The sequence below is a fragment of the Crocodylus porosus genome, unplaced genomic scaffold (genome assembly GCF_001723895.1).
Source record: "Crocodylus porosus isolate Cpor-Errol unplaced genomic scaffold, CroPor_comp1, whole genome shotgun sequence".
Lineage (NCBI taxonomy): Eukaryota > Metazoa > Chordata > Crocodylia > Crocodylidae > Crocodylus > Crocodylus porosus.
This window is the reverse complement of record NW_017728918.1, coordinates 89,249,140-89,273,584: the sequence shown is the minus strand read 5'-3', so window position 1 is coordinate 89,273,584 and position 24,445 is coordinate 89,249,140. Positions and strand designations below refer to the sequence as shown.

Genomic DNA, 24,445 nt, shown 5'->3' with positions numbered 1-24,445 from the left:
AACCCCAATTATGCCAAACTGTCCCTGATCCTATCAAACTGTTCCTAGTCCCAGTCAGGGGTTGGTCTGCCCATCCATACATGCAAATTACTATGGGTACATTTATTTGAAACCTGTTTATTTTTAAGTTGGTATATTTTGGTCTCCTGTGTTTCGAATTAAAGAGGTTTTCCTGTATTGGCCACAGCAAATGCAGTGCGGTGAGTGTCCGCCAGGGGTCTCCTGTGTTATAACTAAAAAAAAATCAGAGCTAGAGCTGTGCAACATATTTACATTAAATCCAGAGCATTTAACTGACTTGAAGAAAAGCCCCCAGAAAGCTGCAGCACTAGGACTTATGGGAAAGATTTCTTTCAGCATTTCTTTCATTCACTGTTCCAACTGGCTAAAGAATTCCCTCACTACTGAAAGTGAGACTGCTGTCTAGCATAACTTATTCCCCAAGAAAAGAAGGTTGTAAGTCCTAAAGCCTCCTGCACTTAGATCTGGAGAACCCTGGTACCAGCAGCAGTCACATTCATCCTCCTTGAACTCATCAAATTCATCAGCAAACAAAGAATGTCTGTTCTCTTCCAGTTCCTGCAAACCAAAGCTAGGGGTGCAGTATGCAAATTCCTTTGCAAACATGCAGAAGCCCTACCTGTAAATAAACTTTTTTTGCCCCAGGAATATAATCTGCAACTCTGCCAAAGATTAGTCGGCCAATTCCAGAAGTGACACCCAAGCAGAGTAGAAGCACTTCTTCTTGCACATTCTCACCGAGTCTTTCTTTCACATGCTTCATCTGTTTGAAAAAAAGAGAAAATTGCAGGTAACATATAATCTGAAATTAGAATCAACATTATTAAGAAACTTGAAGAAATAGCTGAAAAACAGTGCATCAGACCAGTCCCCTGCTACCAGGCTTTTTATATACTGTAACAACTGTCTAACCTAAAATGCATGAGAACTGCTGTTCATGGAACCAGAACCAAGCCCCCTCCACTCTCTGCTCCACCCAAATGCTGTCATCACTAGGCAGTCACAGTCCCCCTGGCTTGCTCTTCTTGGCTAAGGACAGAAGTTACATACCAACCTGTTTAGATTTGGGTCAAACCAGTTTATGAAACTTCTGTCCCAGACCACTTTCCTGGTTCAAGTTAAATCACAGTCCCCCATTATCCCATATGCTTTCCAGCCCTGGGCTGGGCTGTGCTGTGCTGTCTGCTCCAGCAGAGAAGGGTTGGGAGGGAGGGGGGGACTGCCTCCCCTTCCACTCCTCCCCTGCAGCAAACCCTGGCTGGGGTCTGGGGCCAGGGAGGGGGCTAAACTTCTCCTCCCTTGAGCACAGAGCTGCCTTGACCTGCTAAAAACTTATTGCTGGCTGCAACTGCAGACTACAAATTCCAGAGGCACCTGGAAGCCGGAAGAGGAAATGATGAGCAACTCTGCTGCTGTGATTCTGGATGGCAAATCCCAGAGACCTTGGGGGCAGCAGGAAGAGGAAGTGAACACACAGCTCATGCTGGCTACATGCTAGAGAGCCATGCTCTAGTGCCTTCCAGCTTCTGGCCTGAGCCACTATAGGCATGTGGCTACATTTCCTGAATCAAAAGAGAATGTCTGCCCAGTTGTTCCTCAATTTAATCTCTGCAGTTTATACTAAAGTGCAAAGACTGTATTAATTCAGCCTCAGGCTTTTTGACTGTTTGTACTTAACCCTTCTAGTCTTATGACCCTTGCATTCTTGGCTTCTCTATGGCCCAGCTGCAGTAGAAGTAGAGGACCCTCAAACAGCCTATTATATAACCTGGTACTTACAGCACTCTCCTGGGAGGCAGAAGACATTGATTCCAACCCTTTTAGGGTAAAGAAGGCCTAGAATCCAGATCTTTCACTTCCTGGGCAAGTGCTCTAACCATCAGGCTATCATACAAAAAATGTTTACCACCACCTGTCAGGTAGATACCTACCCTCAAAGGAGAAAGCAAGTAGTCTGGACACTAAATGCAGAGGCATCTAGCCTCAGCAGAGGGGACAAAGTTCAGGTATGAGTTTTCTATTGCTAAGCATACCTGACTTCTCCATATCAGATCTGCGAGGTGCCTTATTCTTCCCCTTCTCTGTTTATGGAGCTTATGCACCCATCCTAGAAAGTGCTTGTCAGAAATGGCCATTTCCTCATTTTCCACACAGGAATCCTACATACCTAACTTTATTTGTGCAAGGCACCTAATTTTAACTATTGCAGTGCCCAAGTGAAGGTGCCTATATAACCAGTCTGGATCTAGTCCCATATATATCAACATACTGTTGGCACCACTGAAGTAGTCAAAACAACAATAGAGAATCAAGGCAGACCACTCATTTGGTTCTATACAACAGAACTCCTCAGGTTCTGCAGCAAAAGTTCTACTGTATTGAAGACAGTGTCTGAAAGGGGAAAGATTCAGAGGAAACCATAGACTATCAAATGAATGCGGATTAAGGATAAAAACACACAGTGAAAGAGTCAAGAGTGAAGAAAAGTGGGATCTGAGTATAGAAATGGGAATCCAGGGCTGTGGACCTAGCCTCACATTGGATAAATAACCTTCAGTCATTAACTGATGATACACCCATTAGTATTAACTGGCTAGTTCAACATGCTGGTCAAACGGTTAAAACAAAACACCATGCACCTCCATAATTTCTAGGAATTGATATTAAAGAAGGAATACTGGAAAAGTTGAAAGCAGAAAATTAGAATGAAAGAATGCATAGAGTAGTGCCAAACAAGAGAGCAAACATTTCAAAGAAATGGTAAATGAAGTAGAAAACCATATTTTATGACTCAAAAGATTCCTGAAGAGAAATAAATTACCAAGAGGACTAATTTAAAGAGGAAACTAAGAATTTTACAGGTGATTGAGCCTAGAAAAATCAGACTAAAAGAAAAGTTGATACAGAATGCAGAACTCACACAGGTATCCAGCAGAATGAATGTAAAAGTGAAGTAAAAGACAGGAAAAGGAAGACGGTATAAATAAAAAAAGTATTCTCTCTCAACTTGTTACAACACACAATGAAACATTAACAGTATCTGTCAGGAGACATGTCTGTGTGCAAACTGGTAGGGACCTAAAAATATCTGGTCATGATGGCAAAGGACAGCTTACTTATAGGGAAGGGATACTTAACTCCTTCCCTTTCCTTTTTATTTAGGGAATCCAAGCAATTCTACAGTCCATTGCTATACAAATCATATAACAATTAAACTTAAGGTTTTGGGCCTTTTTAAAACTAGAGACATCATAAAGTAATATTGTCAAGATTATCTAAATGGCAGAGATGAACCTCCTTACATCACTGAGGATACATTGTTTTTGGAAATTTTGTTAAACACAATTTTATTTGTACCCATTAACAAATCATGATTAAGATCTATTACAGTTAGTAATAATAATGCCAAACCTAACTTATTGTGGGCAAAGGTTTTTTTTTAAGTTGCTGAGACTGCAGTGTAGATGCAGTTTTTGTAGCTTTTTTTTTTTTTTTAACATACCATATGGGAACTTAAGTCTTCATTTTCATTTTTGGAAAAAATATTCTGTTAGAGGTCAGAGGTATAGGCAAGGTTGTTCCAATCCCTCTTCTGACAGAAAAATGTGCTGATATTGTTTTACCACTCACTATTTAATATCTCTCCACATCTGGTGGCCTATTATTTTCACCAGTTCCACTTTCACGTTCTTGCCAACTCCTAGCTTGTTCAGTTAGCATGCTCTGACTCATTCCCTTTCTAAGAGTTTGATGGAAAGTAAGGAAGCAGCCCTATTAACCCCACATTTGCCAACAAATAAATTGCACTTCTCAAAATAAACCCTGAGAGCACAAGGTTGAATCTTGTCCCCTTTCATGCCAATGGCACACTGGTTGCATTCACTTAACATCTGGAGCAGGAAAATAATTGCTGCTCATTTTGAATACCAAACAGCTGAACAACTATTTATTCTTTCAGCATCATCTCATCTTTAAAAAAAAAGTTGTATCGCTCGACTGCACTGCTCAAGATAGGAGGAGTATATGACAGCTTAACAAGAAAAAATAATTAAAGCAGTAAATTAGCAGTGACACAATAATTGGTAACCTATGGGCAACTGCTATAATGTTGGGCTAAAAATTGTCAGGTATATCAATTAAGACTTATTTTACTGCTAGGAACACTAATTTAGTTCTAAGAAGATTTCTCTTCTAAGTAAAAGAAAGGACTATGAAAAAAAACTATTTAAAAGTGTTTCTGAAGAGGTAGCCGAAATGGAATTTCTCTGGAGGTACACATACAGAGCACTCCCAAGAAACTGCTTGTCCTGCAATGTAGGACCTTCTTGGCTTTACACTATTAGAAATAGGACAGTCTACTATCAGTGTAGTTTCATCAGTGGCTGCAATAATGAAAGCAGCCACTTATAGTTTATAATTGTATCATGATCTTGTTCTGAGCCCTGACTATACTACAATTTCCACCTCTTGCTCTCAGGATGAATATGTACGTAGTGAATTCTGTGTTTCATTTCTGCCAGTGTAGAAAAGGACCTACTAGATGTTACCCAAGCCAATGTAGATGATGCACTGGAGGAAGTTTAGGTGGTAAATAAGATTGCAAAGGCTACCTTGTTGGAAGAAATCTCAGGAACGTCCACACAGATTTGAAGGGTGTGACTGAATCCAGGCATTTCATCACAATTCAAAACCACAATGGTTATTCATTTACTGCTATCCATGTGTACAGACAGACAGTTAGCTGCATTAGTCTCTAAGGTGCCACACTGCCATCTTCTGCCTGGCTTCAGAGTAACTTATTGCAGCATATGCTTTTATACAGCCTGCTTCATCAAATGTTATGAACTGACTTGCAGAAAGCAGGGGTTCTAAATAGGAGGGTAGTTAAATACACAGAACAAGGGAAGCAAGTGCTGTCCAACGTGGGAAAGATGGGTTGAATAGGTCAATAGGGTTAATCAAGGCAATTAACTCATTATGTCACACAGGAATTTTAAAAAACTAGTCCAGGTATTAGGATAAGAATCCATAATATCTGTTGAGACCTTCCCCCCTGGATGCCTCCATCAGCCCCTGCTACCACTTACCAGGAGCCCCCTCATACTTGCTGTCCAACTGGGGCTCTGCTCATTTTCCCCCACCTACAGGAACCGGGGCTGTTCCAAGTGCCTGCCCATGTGCTGGAAACTTTAAAGGGCATAATGTTGGCTCTGGACACCCCAAGACAAGCCAGCAGTGGTCAGGGTGCTGCGCTGCAGGTATGGAGGGAAATTTCAAGGGGGCACCTACAACCCAGGACCTTTCAAGGGTTTGTCTGCAGGCCTTTTAGAGCCTGATATTACATTATGCCCATTGTCAAGCTAGTGAGGGGTAATCTAGGAAGCCACTTAAGGTATTTAGGTCTGTGTATTTAAAAAGTTACAGTCTACCTAACATCTAAAGAGTGGACAGCAGCTTCCTTGTGATTGCATTAGGAAGAAAACAAACTAATCACTTACCAGTTTAATGAGAAAAGTCCAACTCTATTGAGTAGCTGTTTTAGCTGCAAAGGGAAACTTTCATCCTGACAGATTCACACATTTTCCAATTCCCCTACCTTCCTGTAAGATGTTACAGCCCTAAGAAACGCAGCTTTTCATGGGGAAACTGAGTAATGAGCATGTGATCAAAGGCTCAAATGCAGTCTTCATTTGATATAAAAGCACAAACTGAAATTCTACAAGACAGTTTTGATTCTTTCAGAAATCAGACTTTACCTCAATATGAAAACATTGTGCAGCTGTCACCTGGAGAAATGAAGGCAGTTAGATCTGCTAAAGGCACTCACAAAGGACTAATAGAGAAGGTTTCCTATTAGTTACAATACAGGGTCCAATAGGTCTAAAAATGCTAAATACAGCAGAGAAAGACACTGACTGTATCATGAAAAAAACTTTTCTATTTGGAAAAGTGTATCTTTCATGTAGGTTACTGCCTGAAATTAGACAGAAGTGAATGCACAGCACTTACTGAAAACCTGTTTTATCCAAATGCCAAACTAAGAGATACGGAGCAAAAAGATTAGGCAATATTCTTTCCCCCTATCCTATGTAAGAAAGTACAGCCAAGAGGGAAGTGTAAAAGATAAGTGAAAGACAGCTGAAGAAATTTGGAACTTCTTGTCCTGTTCAGCCTCTCTCACAAGTCTTGGCAGAAGTGCTGTGGCTAGAAATGCTCACGTTAGCTGACTGAACCACAGAATAATCTTATAATAAACTGTGACTCAAACTATCACAGAGTTCAGCAACAATTAAAAATTTCCTGTTCATGTTGGTTACAAACAGATCTACAGATGTGTAACCTAGTATTAAAGCACTGAGTATTCATAGGCTTGCCAGGATTTGATTTTTATCAGTTAATGTTCATAAATATCAATTTCACCTCACACTCACAGTTTGATGAAAAAATGTCGTGCCACATGACATCATTAATATGACATTTATAGAAAGGGTACATAAGAAAAATAATGGCTGATGGAGTGGATGACAACATGGGGAGCAGTCCTATAGAACCATGCTGACTAGTTTAGACTGCAACTCCCAGAAACCCCAGGGTCTGGGAACAAAGGAAGAGGAAGTAACAAAGCAGACAAGGGCGCTACAGGCAAGTGGAGCCGGGACTGATGGAAGCTCTGCTGCTCAGCTGACAGCAGTTCTACAGTAGTTATATTTGTCACAGTGGGCAAGCAGACGGCACAATAATAATAGTATACTGTCATTAATACATTGTCTGTCCTTCAGACCCCTTATTTCATGCAATCCTGAAAATTTCAGTCGATAAAAGTTAAACTAAAGGCTTAAAAATAAACACAGAAAGAACACATTAGTCAATCAGGATTGTATTAACATTACATGCAAATGTCTTCAGGCATATTTTAAGAGCTAAGTGTTTTAAGAACCATATGATAGCAAAACTCATGACTTTTAAGGAAAACCATGAATGGGACTCTCAAAACAGCTAACTAAATTCTTCGAAAAGAAAGAAGAAACTGAAAAACAGTTTAGTAGGTTCATCCCTTGTGTATTAATTAACTTCAATAAATTATACTATGGGTCAATTTACTCAACATTAAGTAATATGTATTATTAGGCTAGGAATCTATTGCTATATTGACACTTTATACTTTCCGAGATCTTAAAAATAAAACTCCATAATATAACCCTGTATTTTCCTGATAACTCATCGGCTATGAATTTAGAGACAAATAAGATAAAATGTTATTACCCTAGTTAAAAAAATTCACAGAGCAGAGTAAATGTTCCAGGGGATTTAAGCATAAGTCCTGGCATATAACAGCAAGTGACTAACGTATTTTGCACTGCCTACTAGTGAAAAAATCTTAGAAATAAACTGATGATTCATTTTAGGCTACTAATATTTGTATAGTCACTTCACCAACATGACACTTTAAATATACCTTACTGTCCCTTTATTTCACCAGTCCAAGTTAGATTCCTGGAAACATTACACTAAACCAGTGGTTCTCAACCCTTTTAGACTCAAGGCACCTTTCAGAACATGCCAGATCTTTGTTTTCATTCAGTGTTTGACTACAAAAATATAGCAATTATTCTGTTGCAAAGAGCTCAGAAAGACCACAACAGGTCAAAATGTTTTTAACACTATGGATTCCTATTTGAAATCTCTCGGTTTACCTTGGGAATCACATGCATACACCTAACAGTGTAATAATATGAAATCTATACAAAGGAGACATAAGAAAAATAATGGCTTTCCATGTGTGGCACCCTTGGAAAGGATTTCACCCTGTTTGAGAATCACTGCTCTAAATGTATATTTTCATTTCCTGTGATTCAATACAAAGCAAGAAGAACTGACTAAACACTAATATCATCTGGAGCTGAGACTTTCTTTTCCATTTCCCTTTATTGTGCTGTGAAAACTGAGGCCAGATATACACTAAAAATAGATCTCTCTACCAAATTGCATGAGCAAACCCTCCAAGTGCAGAATCAGCTTTTTGAGGGAGAAGAGGGGGTATGGAAAGCATTTTTTCTGGTATATTTTACATCAATTCTCCCAAGCAAAATGAGGACTTTTAGGTACACATCCCAGTTTTTAATGTAGATCTGGCCTCAAAAGTATACACCCCAGTAGTTTTTAGTATGGACCTTCCATATGCGAGAGGTCTGGGGTAAACAAGATGGAGTTGTACTAGGCTGAAGGCTAGAACTCACACTCATTTTATTCATCTGTAGGTTCAAAGTTCCTCTCTGCTCGGTATATTGGGTGGAAAACTAGTTCAGCTATCTTTACGAGCCCAAGCCAAGTTAAATAGGTTTCAACTTTTAAGAATATGAAAATTTAACAGGTTCATGGAATGAAACCAGGCACAAAAATTAATGCCCACCTACATTTGTGTCTCAAACCAGAGATATCAAAGATGTCTCCAAAACTCTACAAAACTTGATATTGCCGATCAAATTTATATTTCAATGGGGAGTGGTTTTGAAAAACAAAATTTATTTTGAAAAAGAAAAGTTACAGTAGGATTTTAAAATTAAAATGCGATACTGCTTTTTTCACTTCCAGTGGAGGTTCAAGAAGGTGCACTCATTCACAAGCAAGGTCAAGGTTCATGTCTTTAACATGTTAAACCTCTTTTGTGAAGATGTGTCAGCAGACTGAACCCTCGTGCTGCCAAGTATCAAAGACCATTATTAGTTTTAGTGCTAAAATAGAAAAAGACACTTATGGAGATATTAAAAATGAGTCCAATATTTCTTAAAGTTTTTTTTTTAAATACAGATATTCTCATGAAATATCAAATTGACAACAAAAGGAACTAAAACAGCAGTTTTACTTGATATTTCTCTCTTTTCACCATGCTTTAAGAAACATTTTTTACTCAAGAAATATCTAGTGTCCACAAAAATCACACTTCAAGTATAGCTACTTTAACAAGTAAAATTAATATATTCTAAAATGGTTATGTAGGATTACATTTAAATTATTAAAACAATGGATTGACACTAACTTTAAACAGTTGATAATATCCCACTACATCACTCAATTTTCTCAGTTTATATGTCACAGGCCCATGTGGATATCTGTAAAATATTAAATAATCTAAAGATAACTTAGTTTGATTTCCAGAATTTAATTAGGGCCTATCTGCTACTGAGTCTCAAGACAGCCTGTATAAATCTAGGTTCTTAAGCCTAAAATCCTTTTCCTGAAGTGATTAGGGAAAGTAAATTGGTATAAAGGGTAACTGGGTCAAGCAGTTAAGTTTCCAAGCACCATACAGAAACCCTACTCCTAAAAGCTTATCCTATTTTGCTTCATATACTATTGTTGGCTGCAGTTCACATTTTTCAGGTGAAGAACTTACTGCTCAGGAATAAAAAGGTCAGCTGAATTGATGTAACATGTTCCACTTGTGGTCCTAGGCTGGAGCAAAACTGCAGAAACTTGAAACCTGAACAAGACAGATTTCAAGATGCAATGGTTTCTCTCCACTTATACCTGCTTATGAGTAGATAGATTAAAAAGTTACACTGGTTCAGCATGACCCAAGATAAACAAGTATCATTTAAAATCTGTATAACTGTTGCACCTCTCTACACCCATTACCCAATGTTGTTAACTGGATATGGACTTATACGAGTTGGACAATTTCAAAATGGAAATAAATAGTGAGGTTAATTAACCTTTCAAATAAGTTAAAAGATGTGAAGGAATTTTTCATTTCTTGAAGTCTTTATTGCAAAGATGGTCGTCTTTGCTTATATAACAAAAATGCTGTCTCAAATTAGAAGTTTTTGGGTTTGATACAGGAATCACAGTATGAAATTCCAAGGTTTTATGTTATACCAGAGATATGACAAGGCAGTTAAATATCCCTTTGTATCCTTACAAGTCTATAAGTCAATGTCTGTGTTTCTTCTTGTCCATCTAGGGGAAGAAACAGAACCCAAAAAAGGGACGGGATTAGCACTACACTCATTTTACTATGCTGCTTTTAGGCCAAAAATGTTATAAAAGAGTTATTTTCTTTCACCTCCCAGGTTCTCACTGCTTAAGAGATCAAATCTCAAAGATTTCCTTCTGCTGTATGGTTTATTATTCTCTTGAGCAAATTTCTAGAAATCCCTGGCTGACAATTCTAATTCCTCTTCTTTATATAAAAATTTAGTTACATTGTTTGGCAACTAGGTCCAGTCAGCCAGCCTAAACCTTTCAGTTGGTAACATTCTATTATCTGCAGAAATTCAGGAGTTTACACTCAAAAGTTTAATCTTTGATTTTATTCAGTTACATTGTTCTTATGTGGCTGATTCTGAACAATATCTACCACCTCTGTGTAAATGCATCTTCATTTTCCTGATCAAATGAATTTTTTTTACCTCTCTAGCACCTCTAACAGAATGATAGTGTAGCAGCCAGGGCATTAGCTCCAGACTTGTGCGAGTCAGGTTCAATTTTCTACTCAGTCACAAACTTCCTGTGTAATCCTGAGCAAACCTCTTGGGAGAAGACCCACAAAGGAAGTTAGGTAGCAAATCCCACCCATATCCAAAATTTAGATGCTCAAAATTCTGCCACAGTTGGCAGACATCTGGAGACATCTAAAGTGTTTTGCAAAAAATTTTCAGGTACCTACAGTTCTGCTTCTGGGCATGCTGAGAAGCACCTCAATCTTGACTGAGCAGCTCAGTACACATCATGCATAACACAAATTTGATCTGTATGTAAAAGGGAATTAAGCATCTATTACCATCTCTTTTTTCTTTGTTTTACAGGAAAGCAGAAGGTGGTTGTGATAGCCTGACCCCCATTTTTTATACAGTTCAAAGACTGGAGCACTCAGCATGTAAAACCTAGGTACAAGTCCCTCTTCTGTCTCAGAATTTCAAATCCACATTTCCCTCTTTTAGGCTAGGGACAGACACTCAAGAAGTCTAAGCCTGAATTGAGTCAATCTCTGCAGATTAGTCTAACCTAGCTAGGTTGAACTGGTTTGTAACCGCATGGACATCCCCCCGGACTAAAAAAATGCAGGCACATGCCTTCAGTGGCTCAGGCTAGAAGCCGGGGGTGCTAGAGCAGCTCTCCCTTCCCTTTTACAGTGCTGAACTGAGGGGGGCAGGACACTATGATTAGGGAGGGCTTCCCTCCCCTCACTGTTGATAACAGAGCTTTCAGTTACACAGCAGGGAGTTACACAGGGAGTTGTTAGCATTTATCAGCCCATCAAACAGAACAAAAGCTTATCTCATTAGTTCAAGCTCTTCTTAAACAACTTTCTCTAAGGAAGGAACAGAGGGACATTACCAGCTACTTGTTGATTAGCTTCAAAAGGCCCTAAGCCAACACTGTCCTGTCTGCCTTTGTCCCATTTCCCACAGCATGGACCATACCCAGCATGTGGTCTGCTAGCTAATGCTAAGAGGTGTCTGTGTAAGGCAGAGGGAAGGGGGGAACCCTGCTTCAGCAAGGAGTAGTGGGGGAGGAAGGTGACCAGGAGGAAGCCAGGCAGACACCACTGTACCTGCATTCTCTGCCAGAGCTCCAGCTGGGAAGCAGAAGGGTGGGGCCAGCCTTGCTGGGCTGGAGCAGAGAGCAGAGAGCAGAGCCCTGGTCAAGGTTGCAAAGCATCTGGGATGCTGGGGAACTCTGGTTTAACTTGAACCAGGAAGAGGTCTGGGACAGACATTGCATAAACCGGTTTGACACAAATGTCTGATAACAGTATTGAGTCTATATGGAGCTGTATTCAACCAGGTTTACCTCAAACCAGTTTCAGCCATTTTCAAACTGGTTTATGTGCACTGTTACAGGTTTAAACCAGCTTCTGATCACTTAAACCCGTTTATGTGTAATGTCTGTCCCTAGCCTTAATGACAGGTGCTATTCTGATACTGCACTACTGGGTGGGACACACAACTGGACAGGGGGAGACCTGGGTTCTAGCCTTTGCTTCAAGAAAAATGAATGATGCTGAAATAACACAAAAATGCAAAAGTCCTTGAGCAGGAACCAGGGAAATGGACAAAGAAGGTTTATGCACAGCAGTCTTTGAAACAGAGACTGGAATAATGAAAAACAAGATTGAAGCTGAATGGAATCATGATACAAGCTCAGCTTTGGCAATGACAGTTAACACGTTCTGTGTCTTAGGTTAACTGAAGACAATTAAGGTTTGGTCACCAGGTTTTTTTTAAACTTAAGGAATGGAAAGAGGGAAAACTCATTTTATAAATATGCATTTAATATTTTGTATTTATCAACCTTACACAGAGAAATTAATTTATCAGTTTTTAGCAACCATCTCTTTTGAAAGTTTACTCAAGGACTTCTCATTTCAGAGGTTGTGAAAAATATCCAGATCAAGGTCCCCCAGGAGTCAAAAATGAAAGTGAGCTGCCTTCTTTTTCAATGTATTTAGTGAAAAAAAGAACATACACTTTTGCACTTTAGATCAGGCATGTAAAATGGTATATTCTGCTTGCAGAATAACTTCTACCACAACAGTTTACATTATCCAAAAACTTACAGAAGTGATGCTGTCAAAGAAATAGTCACAGATGAAATCATATGTGCAGAGCAGTACATTGAGTTCCACAGCAGGGAAACAGTGGATAAGTTAGCAGAAACGACACCTTTTGATTTGCTTATGTTGTACTCTTATTCTGCAGCATCAACTTATTTTACAGACCTGAGTGTACTCACTACCTAGAATAAAAGGTTATTTCTTTCAGTGAACTTTACTTTTGCATTTCTGTTTTTTATGGCTGCTTCTTTTCTGATGCTTCTATGGAGACTATCCTGAATATACTTTAATAAAAATTATATGTACCAAATAAAAATATTGTAGAAACTGAACCTTATTTCACTTTTTACATTCATCCCTCCTAAAACTACAGAGAATGCAAGACTTTCAAATATGATTAAACTAACCAAGCAGAAATACTGCCAAAAGTCAACACTAATGAATAATAGGGAATGAGCAGGTGTGCAGGATAAAGGGGGAAAATGTCACTAACCTGGCCAGTCAAATTGCAGCAGGTGTTGAGATCTGAAGGGAGATAAATGCAAAGATTAGAAAAGCAAATAAAGCATAGGAGCCACTGAAGATATGGTGTGTTAGAAACAGAAATTAAACAACCACACTGGAACAGTACAACAGTAGTGCCTTGTTAGTACTTTGTGGAGGAAAGATATGTGGCAGAGGAAGTGCATAAAATAGGCAGAATTGTTCCTATTTGACAGCCATGCTTGTTTTAACTTTTTTAGGCTACCTACTGTATGAAGATATGTGTTTTGCATACAGTTGCCTATTGTTTGCAGCTATATACAGCTGCATAACAATATCGAGTCTATATGGAGCTGGGTTCTCAAAGTCTTAAAAGAATAATGATCCTAAATATCCTAAATAAAGCATTCAACCCCAACTAGTTATGGTGGCATAATTTCTAGTAAACTTGTAAATAAAGCTCCACGTGGCCAATTTACAGATGCAAACTACAAAGATATTTTTTAGAAAATGATGACTGCTACCTAAGCTCTGGTGGAGTACGTCTTAAATGCTGCAGGGGGAATCTACATTGACTAGATTGTCCTGACAGTCAAAGATCTGCTTGGAGAGTCTCTGAGTGCTTATCGCCATGCCTTTCATCCTTTCTACTCTGGCTGACAAAAATTAAAGCAAATGACCTGAAGAGTTTAGGGGGTTTACTTTTTGGTTTTTTGAAAAGCTGTTTTTAACAGCACAGTGGCTGCATCTACATGAGACATGACTGCACAGTAGCTCGTTACTACTGTGCAGCAGTGTTGCATGACATGAAGCATGATGTGATGCTACTGCGCAGAAGTAACAAGCTACTGCGCAGTCAGAGTCACCAAAAAGTCATTCGGGGATGATACTACACAGTAACTCTGGGTACTGCATAGTCATTTAGTATTTATGTATGCAAGTACTAATGACTGTGCAGTAACATCTCGCGTAGAACAATGCCTAAAACTTCAGGAAGAGGAATCTGTTGAAAGTGGTTATGGAGTTCAACTTAATCTGTCACTAATTTGTCCTCCATATAGAGCAGTATGTAAGGAGGACCTGTTATCTTGGATCTTATCTTTATCTCTGAGCTGACAGCCAAAACAACTGTCTTCATCGACAGGTATAGTAGGGAGCAAGATGCCATAGGTCTGAAGAGTGAACCGACCAGAGGTGCAAGGACTAAGTTGACCCGCCATAGTGATGTCAGATTTCCCATTGACAGAAACACATTGGTTAGCTTTTCAGAAACTTCAGTATTGCAAAAGTGAGAAAAGACTATCTGTCCCACACAGAGGGAAGATGAATCAAAATGGTTCTTGGATGTACCCTGACTGAGCTTAAGGATAGGCTCAGTTTAAAGACTATTACAAGATAACAGTAATATTACACTGTTCTGAAAACCTAGTTCATGTCACTAGTCAGATTTACTATGCAGAGCTTTGCCTACTGTTGACTGAGATAACTGGAGAACAAGATACTCTCTAGCCAGCAAGCCATCCATCATCTATGCCATAAAGTGTAAGAACTTCAATCTGGTTTGCCCTTTTGACATATAATCACCTATTAATACTGCTTGTCATTTGAAATATATGGGTGCCTGTAGACATGAGGTGATTATGGGTGATTTGAAATGTATAGGTGATTCAAAATGTATGGGTGCCTGCTCTAATGCACTGTAATTACATCAAATCTGTTGAAGCATGCTAATTAGCACGCTCCAGCAGCCTTGGCATCTCACGTATTCAGTGTTCCCATGCCTCAAAATGGCAGTGGGGGTGTTTTAACCAAAGCTTGTCAAATTAACTTTAGTTAAAGCACCCCCCACTGCCATTTTGAAGCATGGGACGCTGAACACATGAGATAGTGCAGCACCCCCAAAGCACATGGAAAGATGTCCTATATTCCCACCGATTTTGACCAAATGACTTTGGACAGGTGTGCTCACCCAACTGTTCTGAAAGCCAAGCAGGTGGACTATGGAGAACACATGTCAGCAACATCAGTAGCATAGCTTGATATCCACCCTGCCCTACCCATAGTCATGGTATGGCCTGTAATAATCCATATCAATTATCCAGAGATGTATTACAAACAGAAATTATTTACAGATCTGTGAACAGGGTATTGATCTTAGAACCAGGGTACTGATACACATCCTCATTTTGTACTGAGGCAAGAGACCCCACCCTTGAAATCTGACTCATGTTAGCCCCCACATTCATCACAGATCATCTTGGGCAGGGAAAGATAAGGGGTACTTCCTTGCAGATAGTCACAGGTTCTTCCCCATCATCAGGGGGAAGACAAGATGAGAAAATGAACTGTCACTGGCAGTCCCAAGAGATGCTTGCCTGAGGTGTATGCTGATCTCACTTCACACTACATGCATTAGAGATAGCGTGGCATGCAGTATCACTTAATGCAGGGGTGGCCAACATGTCGTACACATGCCAGAAGTGGCATAGGCAGCTTGTGCGGCATGCGGCAGATCAGGGATGGGACAAGCAGAACAGTGGAAGATAGGCCAGGGAGTACAAAGAAGAGCAGATGGGGCAAGGAGCAAAGGTAAGGAAGCAGAAAGTAGAGCATCACATCAGGAAGAGGATTAGAGTGGAGGGAGGGTGTGGGGCTAGTTTGTGGCACACCTGCCAAAAAGTTTGGCCGCCACTGACTTACTGCATGCCATATGACCTGGCAGGGATAGGCAACTTTTCACCATCATGTACTGATCACTTTCCAGATGTAAGAGCAGACTGAACAAGTTCAGGAACCTGACCAGAGAAAAGTAAGACCTGGCTAATGTGGGCCCAAAGAACACTGGAAGAAGGTTCAACTTTAGGGCATGTATTATTGGTCCCAGGCCTCTGAACAGGTGGAAGAAGCATTAAACATTTCCAGATGCCTATAGCTAATATTTACCATTCACTGGTTGGCCATCTAGATATGGGCACATGAAAATGTTAAGTAGGTATTTACTACCACAAGGTCATTGGCAAAAGCCATCAGAGCTGTCACTCAGCTGAAGAGGAATTTCAATTGGTAATAGCTTTGACCTACTGCAGTCTCAGGAATTTCCTTTGAAGGCAGTATGGGAGCATTCACTGCCAGCTTCCCTCTCCATGTCTCCATTAATGGAATATTCTGAGGTGTTAACATGGAGGGTAGAGGCCAAGAAACAGGAAACAGATCTCCCAATTTTAGGAATGAGATTATAATAGCTATGTCACCATCTTGAACTTTAGTGGTGCAAACCTCTTGATAATTCTGCCACAACTACTGGGGATCCAAGGTGGGATGGGAGAATTAGAATCACAGAAAAATTATGTTGGAAGGGACCTCAGGAGGTCATCTAGCCCAAGCCAGAAAGACACTTGGAGTTCCAATCACTGGTAGTATGGGAGTGACCTTCTTGGAAAGGGCAGTGTTTAAATCCAAGTGATTCTTGAGAAGGATTCTTCTAAGGAAGAGAATGGCCTATTCTCTCCCCAAATTATATCTTTAAACCACTTTAATATATTAATACATACGCATCATAACAAACAAAAACACTCTGCCATACAGCAAATGAAACACTAGGGTCATTTAAGTTACTTGGTACAAGGCCAAAGTGACAATGGTATTTTAAAGATAGCAGGAAAGAGCTAGGTCAGAAGGTAAGAAGCCAAAAGTGCTGTCTTGGACCAAAGAAACACTTGGGGAAATAAACAAGCGTGGGAGGCATGCAGCACCTTTCAGGCTTACAGTACAAATCCTAGGAAAAGGTAGAATACATGTATACCAAACAGGTACTGCTAGCCACATCTCCAAGCTTGAGTATGAACTTTTGTGCACCCACAGTGGAATATGCACATGAACAGTCAAAGTCAGAGACAGTGAAAATAATAATTGAGTTGTAAAGCAGTGGTAAAATAAATACTAAAAGTTACTCTGTCTTTGATTATTTTGCAAATTTTTACCCTCTAAAAAGAGTGCTATAAGCATGGAGTCTACATAACTTTCATGGAAACCAACTTTGTTATGGAAAATATGTAGAAGGCAGATATACATACGACAGTTCTGTAGCTGTATTTAAATACTGATCCTAACTTTTTCTAATAGAATTAAATGTGCATATTAGGAGTATAATTTTATTTTCTACAGAAAAAAAATATTTGATACACCTGAAGTTTGGGTAGAACAAAGTTTACTGGATTAGGAAGACATTCAAAACTAAGATATATGATTATACATATTCTTATTTACCACCCCATTGTAAAAGATTAAGTGCAATTGTGTAAATTGTTTTGTTTACTGGATTGCAAGTCAGACACTCTAATCTCTATGTAATATTGGACAAATCACAAACTGTCTCCACTTAACTTTCTAGAAAACAGAGCAGGTATTTCCTTCGTAGATATAGTGAAAATATTGAATAATAACTGACTTTTAAAGCAATGGTAAGCATTTTTTTTAAATTATACAATACATGGAATTCAACTTTCAAAAATTATTCAGCCTACATTAAAAATATGCAGAAATGTTTGCTTGTACTGTATAGTGCAGGAATAATCATTAGTAACTAAGAGCACCTAATAAAAATAAAGTGAAGCTGCAACTATTTAAGAAACAGGTCTCTACTGATTCAGTTAAGGTACTGCAGAAGCCTCAAGCAAAATATGAGAATATTTTAATTAAGCAGCTGAAATTAGTGACAGCACTAGGGACCCAAAAACTCAAAAATCATAAAAGTCTACGTCTGTCCGTCTGTCCATAACGCTTTATTCATGCTCTAACTGGCTGACAAACAGGCAGAGTGCCAACAAGCATTCCAACAGGAGTTGGTAGAATGCCACCATGATGGTGGGGACAGAGGGGACAGAGGGGCAAGGCCAGCTGCGCTGCCCTCCCCCGCAACACCCTGCTCCCTGGAGGCAGAGGCAATGGAGCAGACAGAATGGTGGGGGTGAGGCCAGTAGGTGGCAAGGATGGAGCGGACGGGGTGGTGAGGCCACCAGAGTTGGCTTCACCCCCCCCATAATCCTTGCAAGTGACAGTGGTGGTGGCATCAGTGGGGAGCAGGGCTGGGATGACACAGGGAGTCCAGGCCACGGATCTGGCCACAACCTGCGCCTCCCCCCTTCCATTGTCACTGCCTGCAGGGCCTGACACAGGATGACATGGTGGCGGTAGGGGGAGGAATGGGCCCAACACAGGTTGGGGGAATAGTGGGCGTGCCACAGCAGCAACAGTGGGCCCAGACCCTATGTGGTGGGGAGGAGGACCAAGCCCAAGCCGGAGGAGAAGCCTGCCTGCTGCGGCAGGGGGAGCAATGGGCCTAGGCCAACCTGGCAGCAACAGGGGAATGGAAGAAGCGGGCTCAAAGCTAATGGGGGAAGGGCAGGGGGAGGACTGGGCCCAGGCCCGTGGGGAGGAACAGGCTCACACCTCCCTTCTCCCAGCTGCTGCCATATCGGGCCAGGCCTGCTGCAGCCCCCCACTGCCGCAGCGGGCTGGCTTTTTCCCACCCTCAGGCCCAGTTCTCCCCCGTACCGGGCCCAGGCCTACTCCTCGCCTCCCCCTGTTGCTGCTGCAGCAGGGAGGAGGGAGCAGACCTACACCACAAGCAGCAAGAGGTAAAAGGGGGAGCAGGCCTGGACAGGTAGAGGCACAGGACTCCATCCCCACATGCTCCCCCTCCCATCATTCCTAATGGGCAATTGGCTAGTTTTATTAGAAGTGTGAAAATTACAATTACATTAATTTCCACACAGCTCTGCACATTCATTGATTTTTGCTCTTAAGGCAGAATAACACTACAGATCACCACATACTGTTGCAGAAGCATTTGTCATTCCATTAAAATATATTTTCCTGGAAGAATTCTAAACTGTAGCCTCATTACTTCTGCATCTCTTTGAAACAGCTGGATCAGGATAATGCCAATGCACAAGTGGGCAACTCTATCACAATTACCTTTATTATTTAAACAATGGCCTTTCTACTGGTAGTCCTTTCACAGCATCTGATAAAGTGAACTTGGCTTCATGAAAGCTTGTCCTATATGCAACTTATTTAGTTAGTGTATATACACATTTACCCTGCATGATGACTTCCTATTGAAGCCACTTAAAAAAAGATTGTGTAGCCACAAGATTAATTGAAAGCCATCAGTGAGCTCACACAGTTTAACGTGCTACAAGAAATAAAAGTAGCACCTTATCTAGATAACACACAATGTTACATAACAGTTTTCACTACAGTTACCTCATACTCGAACTAAAAGTATTAAACCAAATTTAATGAGGAGCTATTCCTAACATTTTTGGGGCAGAAGGAGGATACGATTATAGTGCCTGATTAGCAGCTTTGGAGAACAGGAGTCCTCTATTTATCAATAAAGCAAGTATAGTGCACAGAAAGTATACATAATTCCTGTGTCACTCCCCAAAAATATGCCTAGTAAGCTATCCTAGGAAAAGTATTTCTTAGGGTGACAGCAGTTCAGTTTCCATGCCTATTCAATACTAGTCTTTGGTCTGTACAAAGAAGGTCAAGAAAGATGCCAGTTAGAGCCAAGCATGGTGGTTTCCTAATCACTTAAAACTGAGCAGACTGAGGCTGGTTCTAAACAGCTACCATATGAGAAACAAATTTCTGTTTCTACTGACTTAAAAGTAGATTTGAAATGGAAACCTAGAAAAGTAAAGATTGACTGAAGTCAATTAATAATCCCTCAGGCTATCAATACCTTGTTAAATGATGTGAATTAATATTAACATTGTATTAAAATATTTATACTGAACTTACTCATAAAGTTTTAAAAACTTTATCAAGAGCTTGGAAAAAATCCTCTCATCTCTTTACTGTAAATAAAAAATGAAATGGGAAAAGATAAAAAAAAAATCTTCTCAAACAGCAACAAAAACTATGTGAAACAGGAATCTATCTGAAGCGGATGGTTCACACGTATTGGACATGCATTCCAACTAAACAGACTGCTAGCAATTTGGTAGGAATACTAGTTATCACATCACTTGCCTTTTATTCATTTTTTTATGAAGTTTAGTGCTTGCCATAAGCATAAGGGTTAGACTACTAAGCAGGGCTTATAAACTGGCTCAATTCTGTGGATGCAATAGCTTTTAACTAATAAGTTTCATACTCTATCTCAGTGGCAGGCCATATCCGGCCCACCAGGCACTTTTATCCAGCCTGTGGGCACCTGCCAACAAACTGTACCACAACCAACCCTTCCGCCCACAAGAGTGGAAGCAAGGCACCCACATATACAACCCCCCCCAACATACCCTTTTACGTCTTGCTCCTACCCTCATGGACAGAAGAGCCTGGACTTGCCAGCAGCAGCTTCTAGGTGGGGCTGCTGCTGCCACTGCTGCAGCCACCCCAGGGAGACCTGTTCAGCTTTCCAGCATCCCGCTTGCTCCAGGCAGCACATAGGGAAGCAGCAGGGGCAGGGCGGGGAACGGGGTGGAGCTGCAGCTGAGTGGAGGAAGGGAGTGTGGGGCCAGGGCTGGTGGCAGCATGAAGCTTGTGCTTAGTGGGTTGGTGGGAGTGCAGAGCTCAACTGAGCAGGGTATGGGTGTAAGGGAAGGTATGAGGGTGTGGGAACCCCCTACACACTCCCTCACACATTGGCTACATGTAAGGGATGCATGCGGGTGCAGGTGCACCCCCTAAGATTGGCTGTGCCCTCTCCCCCCACCACCGAGAGAAGCGCCGGCGGACTCCCCCACCCAGGTCAGTGACCCATATTAGGAGGCACCAGTTGCCCATGCCCCCACATGGAAGCAGGCTAGGGCGCTCATGTCCCACACAGGTGCTGGCGCCCAGCAGCAAGCAGCTCTGACCAGCACTGCATATGGAGGTGAGGAGTGCGGCCTGGCCAGCCCATCTCTATCACACAAGGCTCCGCATGGCATGTATGCAACTCCCGCACTTGTGTGGTACTGGGGGAAGCCCCGTGCAACAGCCAGCTGCCTTCCCTTCCCCCTGCCTCCCTCATATCCCACAAACCTCACACACCCACACCCTGCTCCCACAATCCCCCATGTAGCCACACTCTCGACCAACCACCATACACACCCTCCCTCACATCCTACCACAAACACACCCACAGACCCTACCACACACACACACCCCACCACACATCTCTCACAATAAGCAGACCTGCCCACCATACACAAACACTCACCACACAACCCATCATACACCCCCCACTCCAACCACACCCCTATACAATATACAATAATAAGATTTTATTTTTAGTTATTATGCAATCCCCTCTATATACGCTACACAAACATATATCACGACAAATATTTTTTGTAATAAAATTAAAATATGTTATATATAGTATGCGTTTGACTTTTAGTGTATGGTTTGGTTTTTTTCTGGTTCCAAAATGGCAATCCTCCCCTCCCAAAAGGTGTATTTCTGGGGGGGCAAGGGGAAGGACTTCCAGTGGCAAAGGTCAGGACTTAGGGGGCAGGACTTCCAGTCCCAATATGGCTACCAGGAGGCCAATACACGCAGCCCTCAACAGCTCACCAAAAGTCATTAAGCAACCTTCCAGATTAAATAATTGCCTGCCCCTGCTCTATTTATAGATAACTTTTACAGGATTTTTTGAAGTCTATTATTGCTTAGACCCCACTGACTTCCACTTTGCTGCTTCTTTTAGCTTAAGCAATTCGATCTTTCTGAAAGACCTAAAGGCAGAAGAAGAGAGAGAAAAGAGGAAAGACAAAAATGACAAAAGAGAAGAGACTATACATAGCAATTCATTTAGCTAAGCAGTTGGCTCAGTCATACTTAAGCAGGTGATGATTACATATAGGTTTGTTCTCTCAGGGATTTTATTGCTAGAACAGAACAGTCTAGAGCAGCGGTCACCAATCATTTAAGGCTGTGCGCCAGACTGACTTAGTTCGGGTACAAGTGAGTGGCAAGGTGCTAGGGCTCAACTGCAGCCAGAACTTTTCCCTGTTACAGCAAAAGCCCAAAGCCCCCTGCCACTGAAGTTCCATGTCCAGCATGGTTGGATCCAGCCTGTGGGCTGTAGGTTGCCCCTAAACTAGAGGCTTAGAAGAAACCAGGGCGTTTGTGTTTTTGGGCGTGCGTGCATGTGTGTGCACATGCTGGGGGGAAGGGGAGGGGAGGGTGCAAAAATAGCCACCACAGCAGCAGCAGCTGATTGCACCATGGCACCTGGCACTGCCATGTGAATTGCACCTGTCCCAGGCACAGAGCTACCCAGCTACTCCTCTGTAAAGGTTACTTTAGGCTTAACGCAGGCCATCCATATCAACAAGGATAGTTCAAGACAGTTCAAGTGTTCTGGCACAACCACAGCTATCAAGTTTTCGTCCAAGTCTTGAAAGCCTCTATTCCTGTACAGTTTATTTTAAGAACATTAGTAATACTTTTTATGCAACGAACAGAAGGAAGTGTCTTCAGGCTTGATGTATAGGCAAAAAATTACATTTTTCTTGCAGGCTTGTGTAGTACCTCCACGTATCTGGAAATTGTTAAGGGTGTAGATAAACAGTATTAAATTAATAACATATATAGAAAAACAGAACAGCAAAATCTGAATCTTGAATGAACTCCCTGATCAAAGCAAGCATCTGCCAAACTTTCAGCATCTGTGCTGCATCTACTATCAGAGGGCAAAATCTGTATTGTTCATATGCTACCTGGATTGCTCTCCAACACTGATTGATTGTGTTCTCAAAAGTTTCCACAGGTTTTTCCAGTTTGAAATCCAGTTGATTGTTATTAATATTAAGGTTATCTTTTCTCTTTTTTATAACCCTCCCCTACACTTTTCAAACGTTTGGTCATTAAAACACTTTCGTATAATTTAATTTATATAATAAAGTATTATTTATATAATGTATGTAATTCATATAAATTAAAATTATATTGGAATGATGAAATTTAAGTGACAGTTAAGAGACTCTCTACTTCAAAAAGAGGTAAATGTTCAATCACAAGTTTGGAAGATCTACTCTTAACAATTTTGGTTTAGAACGTGCTATAGGAATGTGTTTTCTATAACTTCAGGAGAATGTAGTTCCAAGATCAGTCTGGCCAACACAGAAATCAGAAAGGTTACATTCAGTGTGTTGATGGAAATTAGGTCAGAAACTGAAGTTCTGTTCTATAGGAAATGAAATTCCAAAGCAATTGCCTATCTGCCAAAGCATTTTTGTGTACTGCAGTTATGGACCCATATATTAACAACAACCAAGATTTTAAACTGAGGGTCTCCCATACTGAATCCAACATTTTAGTTTTGAAAATACTTAAAATAGAGGTAAGCATTTAATAAGTCATTATTATAACACTTGAGCTAGTATCTCCTAGAAAGGTGTAAAATAAAAATACATTAAAAAATCATCAGACTGCTTTACAGCAGTTCAGCCACTTGTGTGCCAATAAAACCAGACAATATTTTCTCATTGTTTCCCAGCACTCCTTTTGTGTCTGCCTACCTGCCTTCATCTCCTGCCTTATACTTACTTAAATTGTAAAATCTTTGGGACACAAAGGACGCGTCCCCACAAGCAGGAACATGCGTTTCCCCAGGAACAAACAGCACTGGCACATGTATCACTGCTACATGTTCCCAGGGAACACCCATGCACATGTGCTCTGGTGCATGGCACATTGCTCCAAGCTGGGGTAAGGGAGGCCAGGGCCAGCACCTGGGGTCCTGGGAGCCTCTGGGGGCTGCAGCCACAGCAATACAGCACCAGAAAGCCTGGTTGACAGCTGGAGTGTGGCTCTGGTCAGCCAGGCTCCAGTTCTGGGCAGTGTGTGCTGCTGCCACATGTACCACCCTGTTACTTTTAGGCACAGGTTTTTCTGACACCGAAGATCGCCTGGTGTCAACCCCCATTGTGCTGCATACCGTATGTTCCTGCTCATCTGGATGCACCCAAACTACCTGCTCTGTAAAGCACCTGCCTCAATGGTGTCTGACCCAGGACCCTGTGGCAATACAAATAAATAATATAGCATCAATTTGAAAATACCTCTATCTAAACTATTAGGTCAAAGCTTTGGGGGAAGAAAAATGTCAATTACTATTCAGGAGTTATTTTGAGACTTAAGAGAACTTCTTTTTTTCAGCAAGAACACTATCAAATTTGAGATTAATATAACCCCGCCTTTTTTGGACCTATTTCAGATACCTTGTTACCTCTCAGCTGGGTGTTATTGGGCACCGTAAGCAGCCTGTCTGACTCACAAAGGACTCACCCCCTCCCTACCTCTGCCTGAACAAGAACTGATTAGAGGAAGGACTTACAAAAGACACCCTCCCTACCTCTGCCTGAACAAGAACTGATTAGAGGA

General features: G+C 41.1%; 1 protein-coding gene across 1 annotated transcript in view; it reads right to left on the bottom strand.

Moving 5' to 3' along the window:
* SLC16A10 (solute carrier family 16 member 10) overlaps positions 1 to 24,445 on the bottom strand; it is a 70,433-nt gene that overhangs the window by 10,560 nt on the left and 35,428 nt on the right. The window contains exon 4 of the mRNA XM_019538187.1: positions 641 to 784. Coding sequence (XP_019393732.1) covers positions 641 to 784 — 144 coding nt within the window. The remainder of the gene's footprint in view (positions 1 to 640; positions 785 to 24,445) is intronic.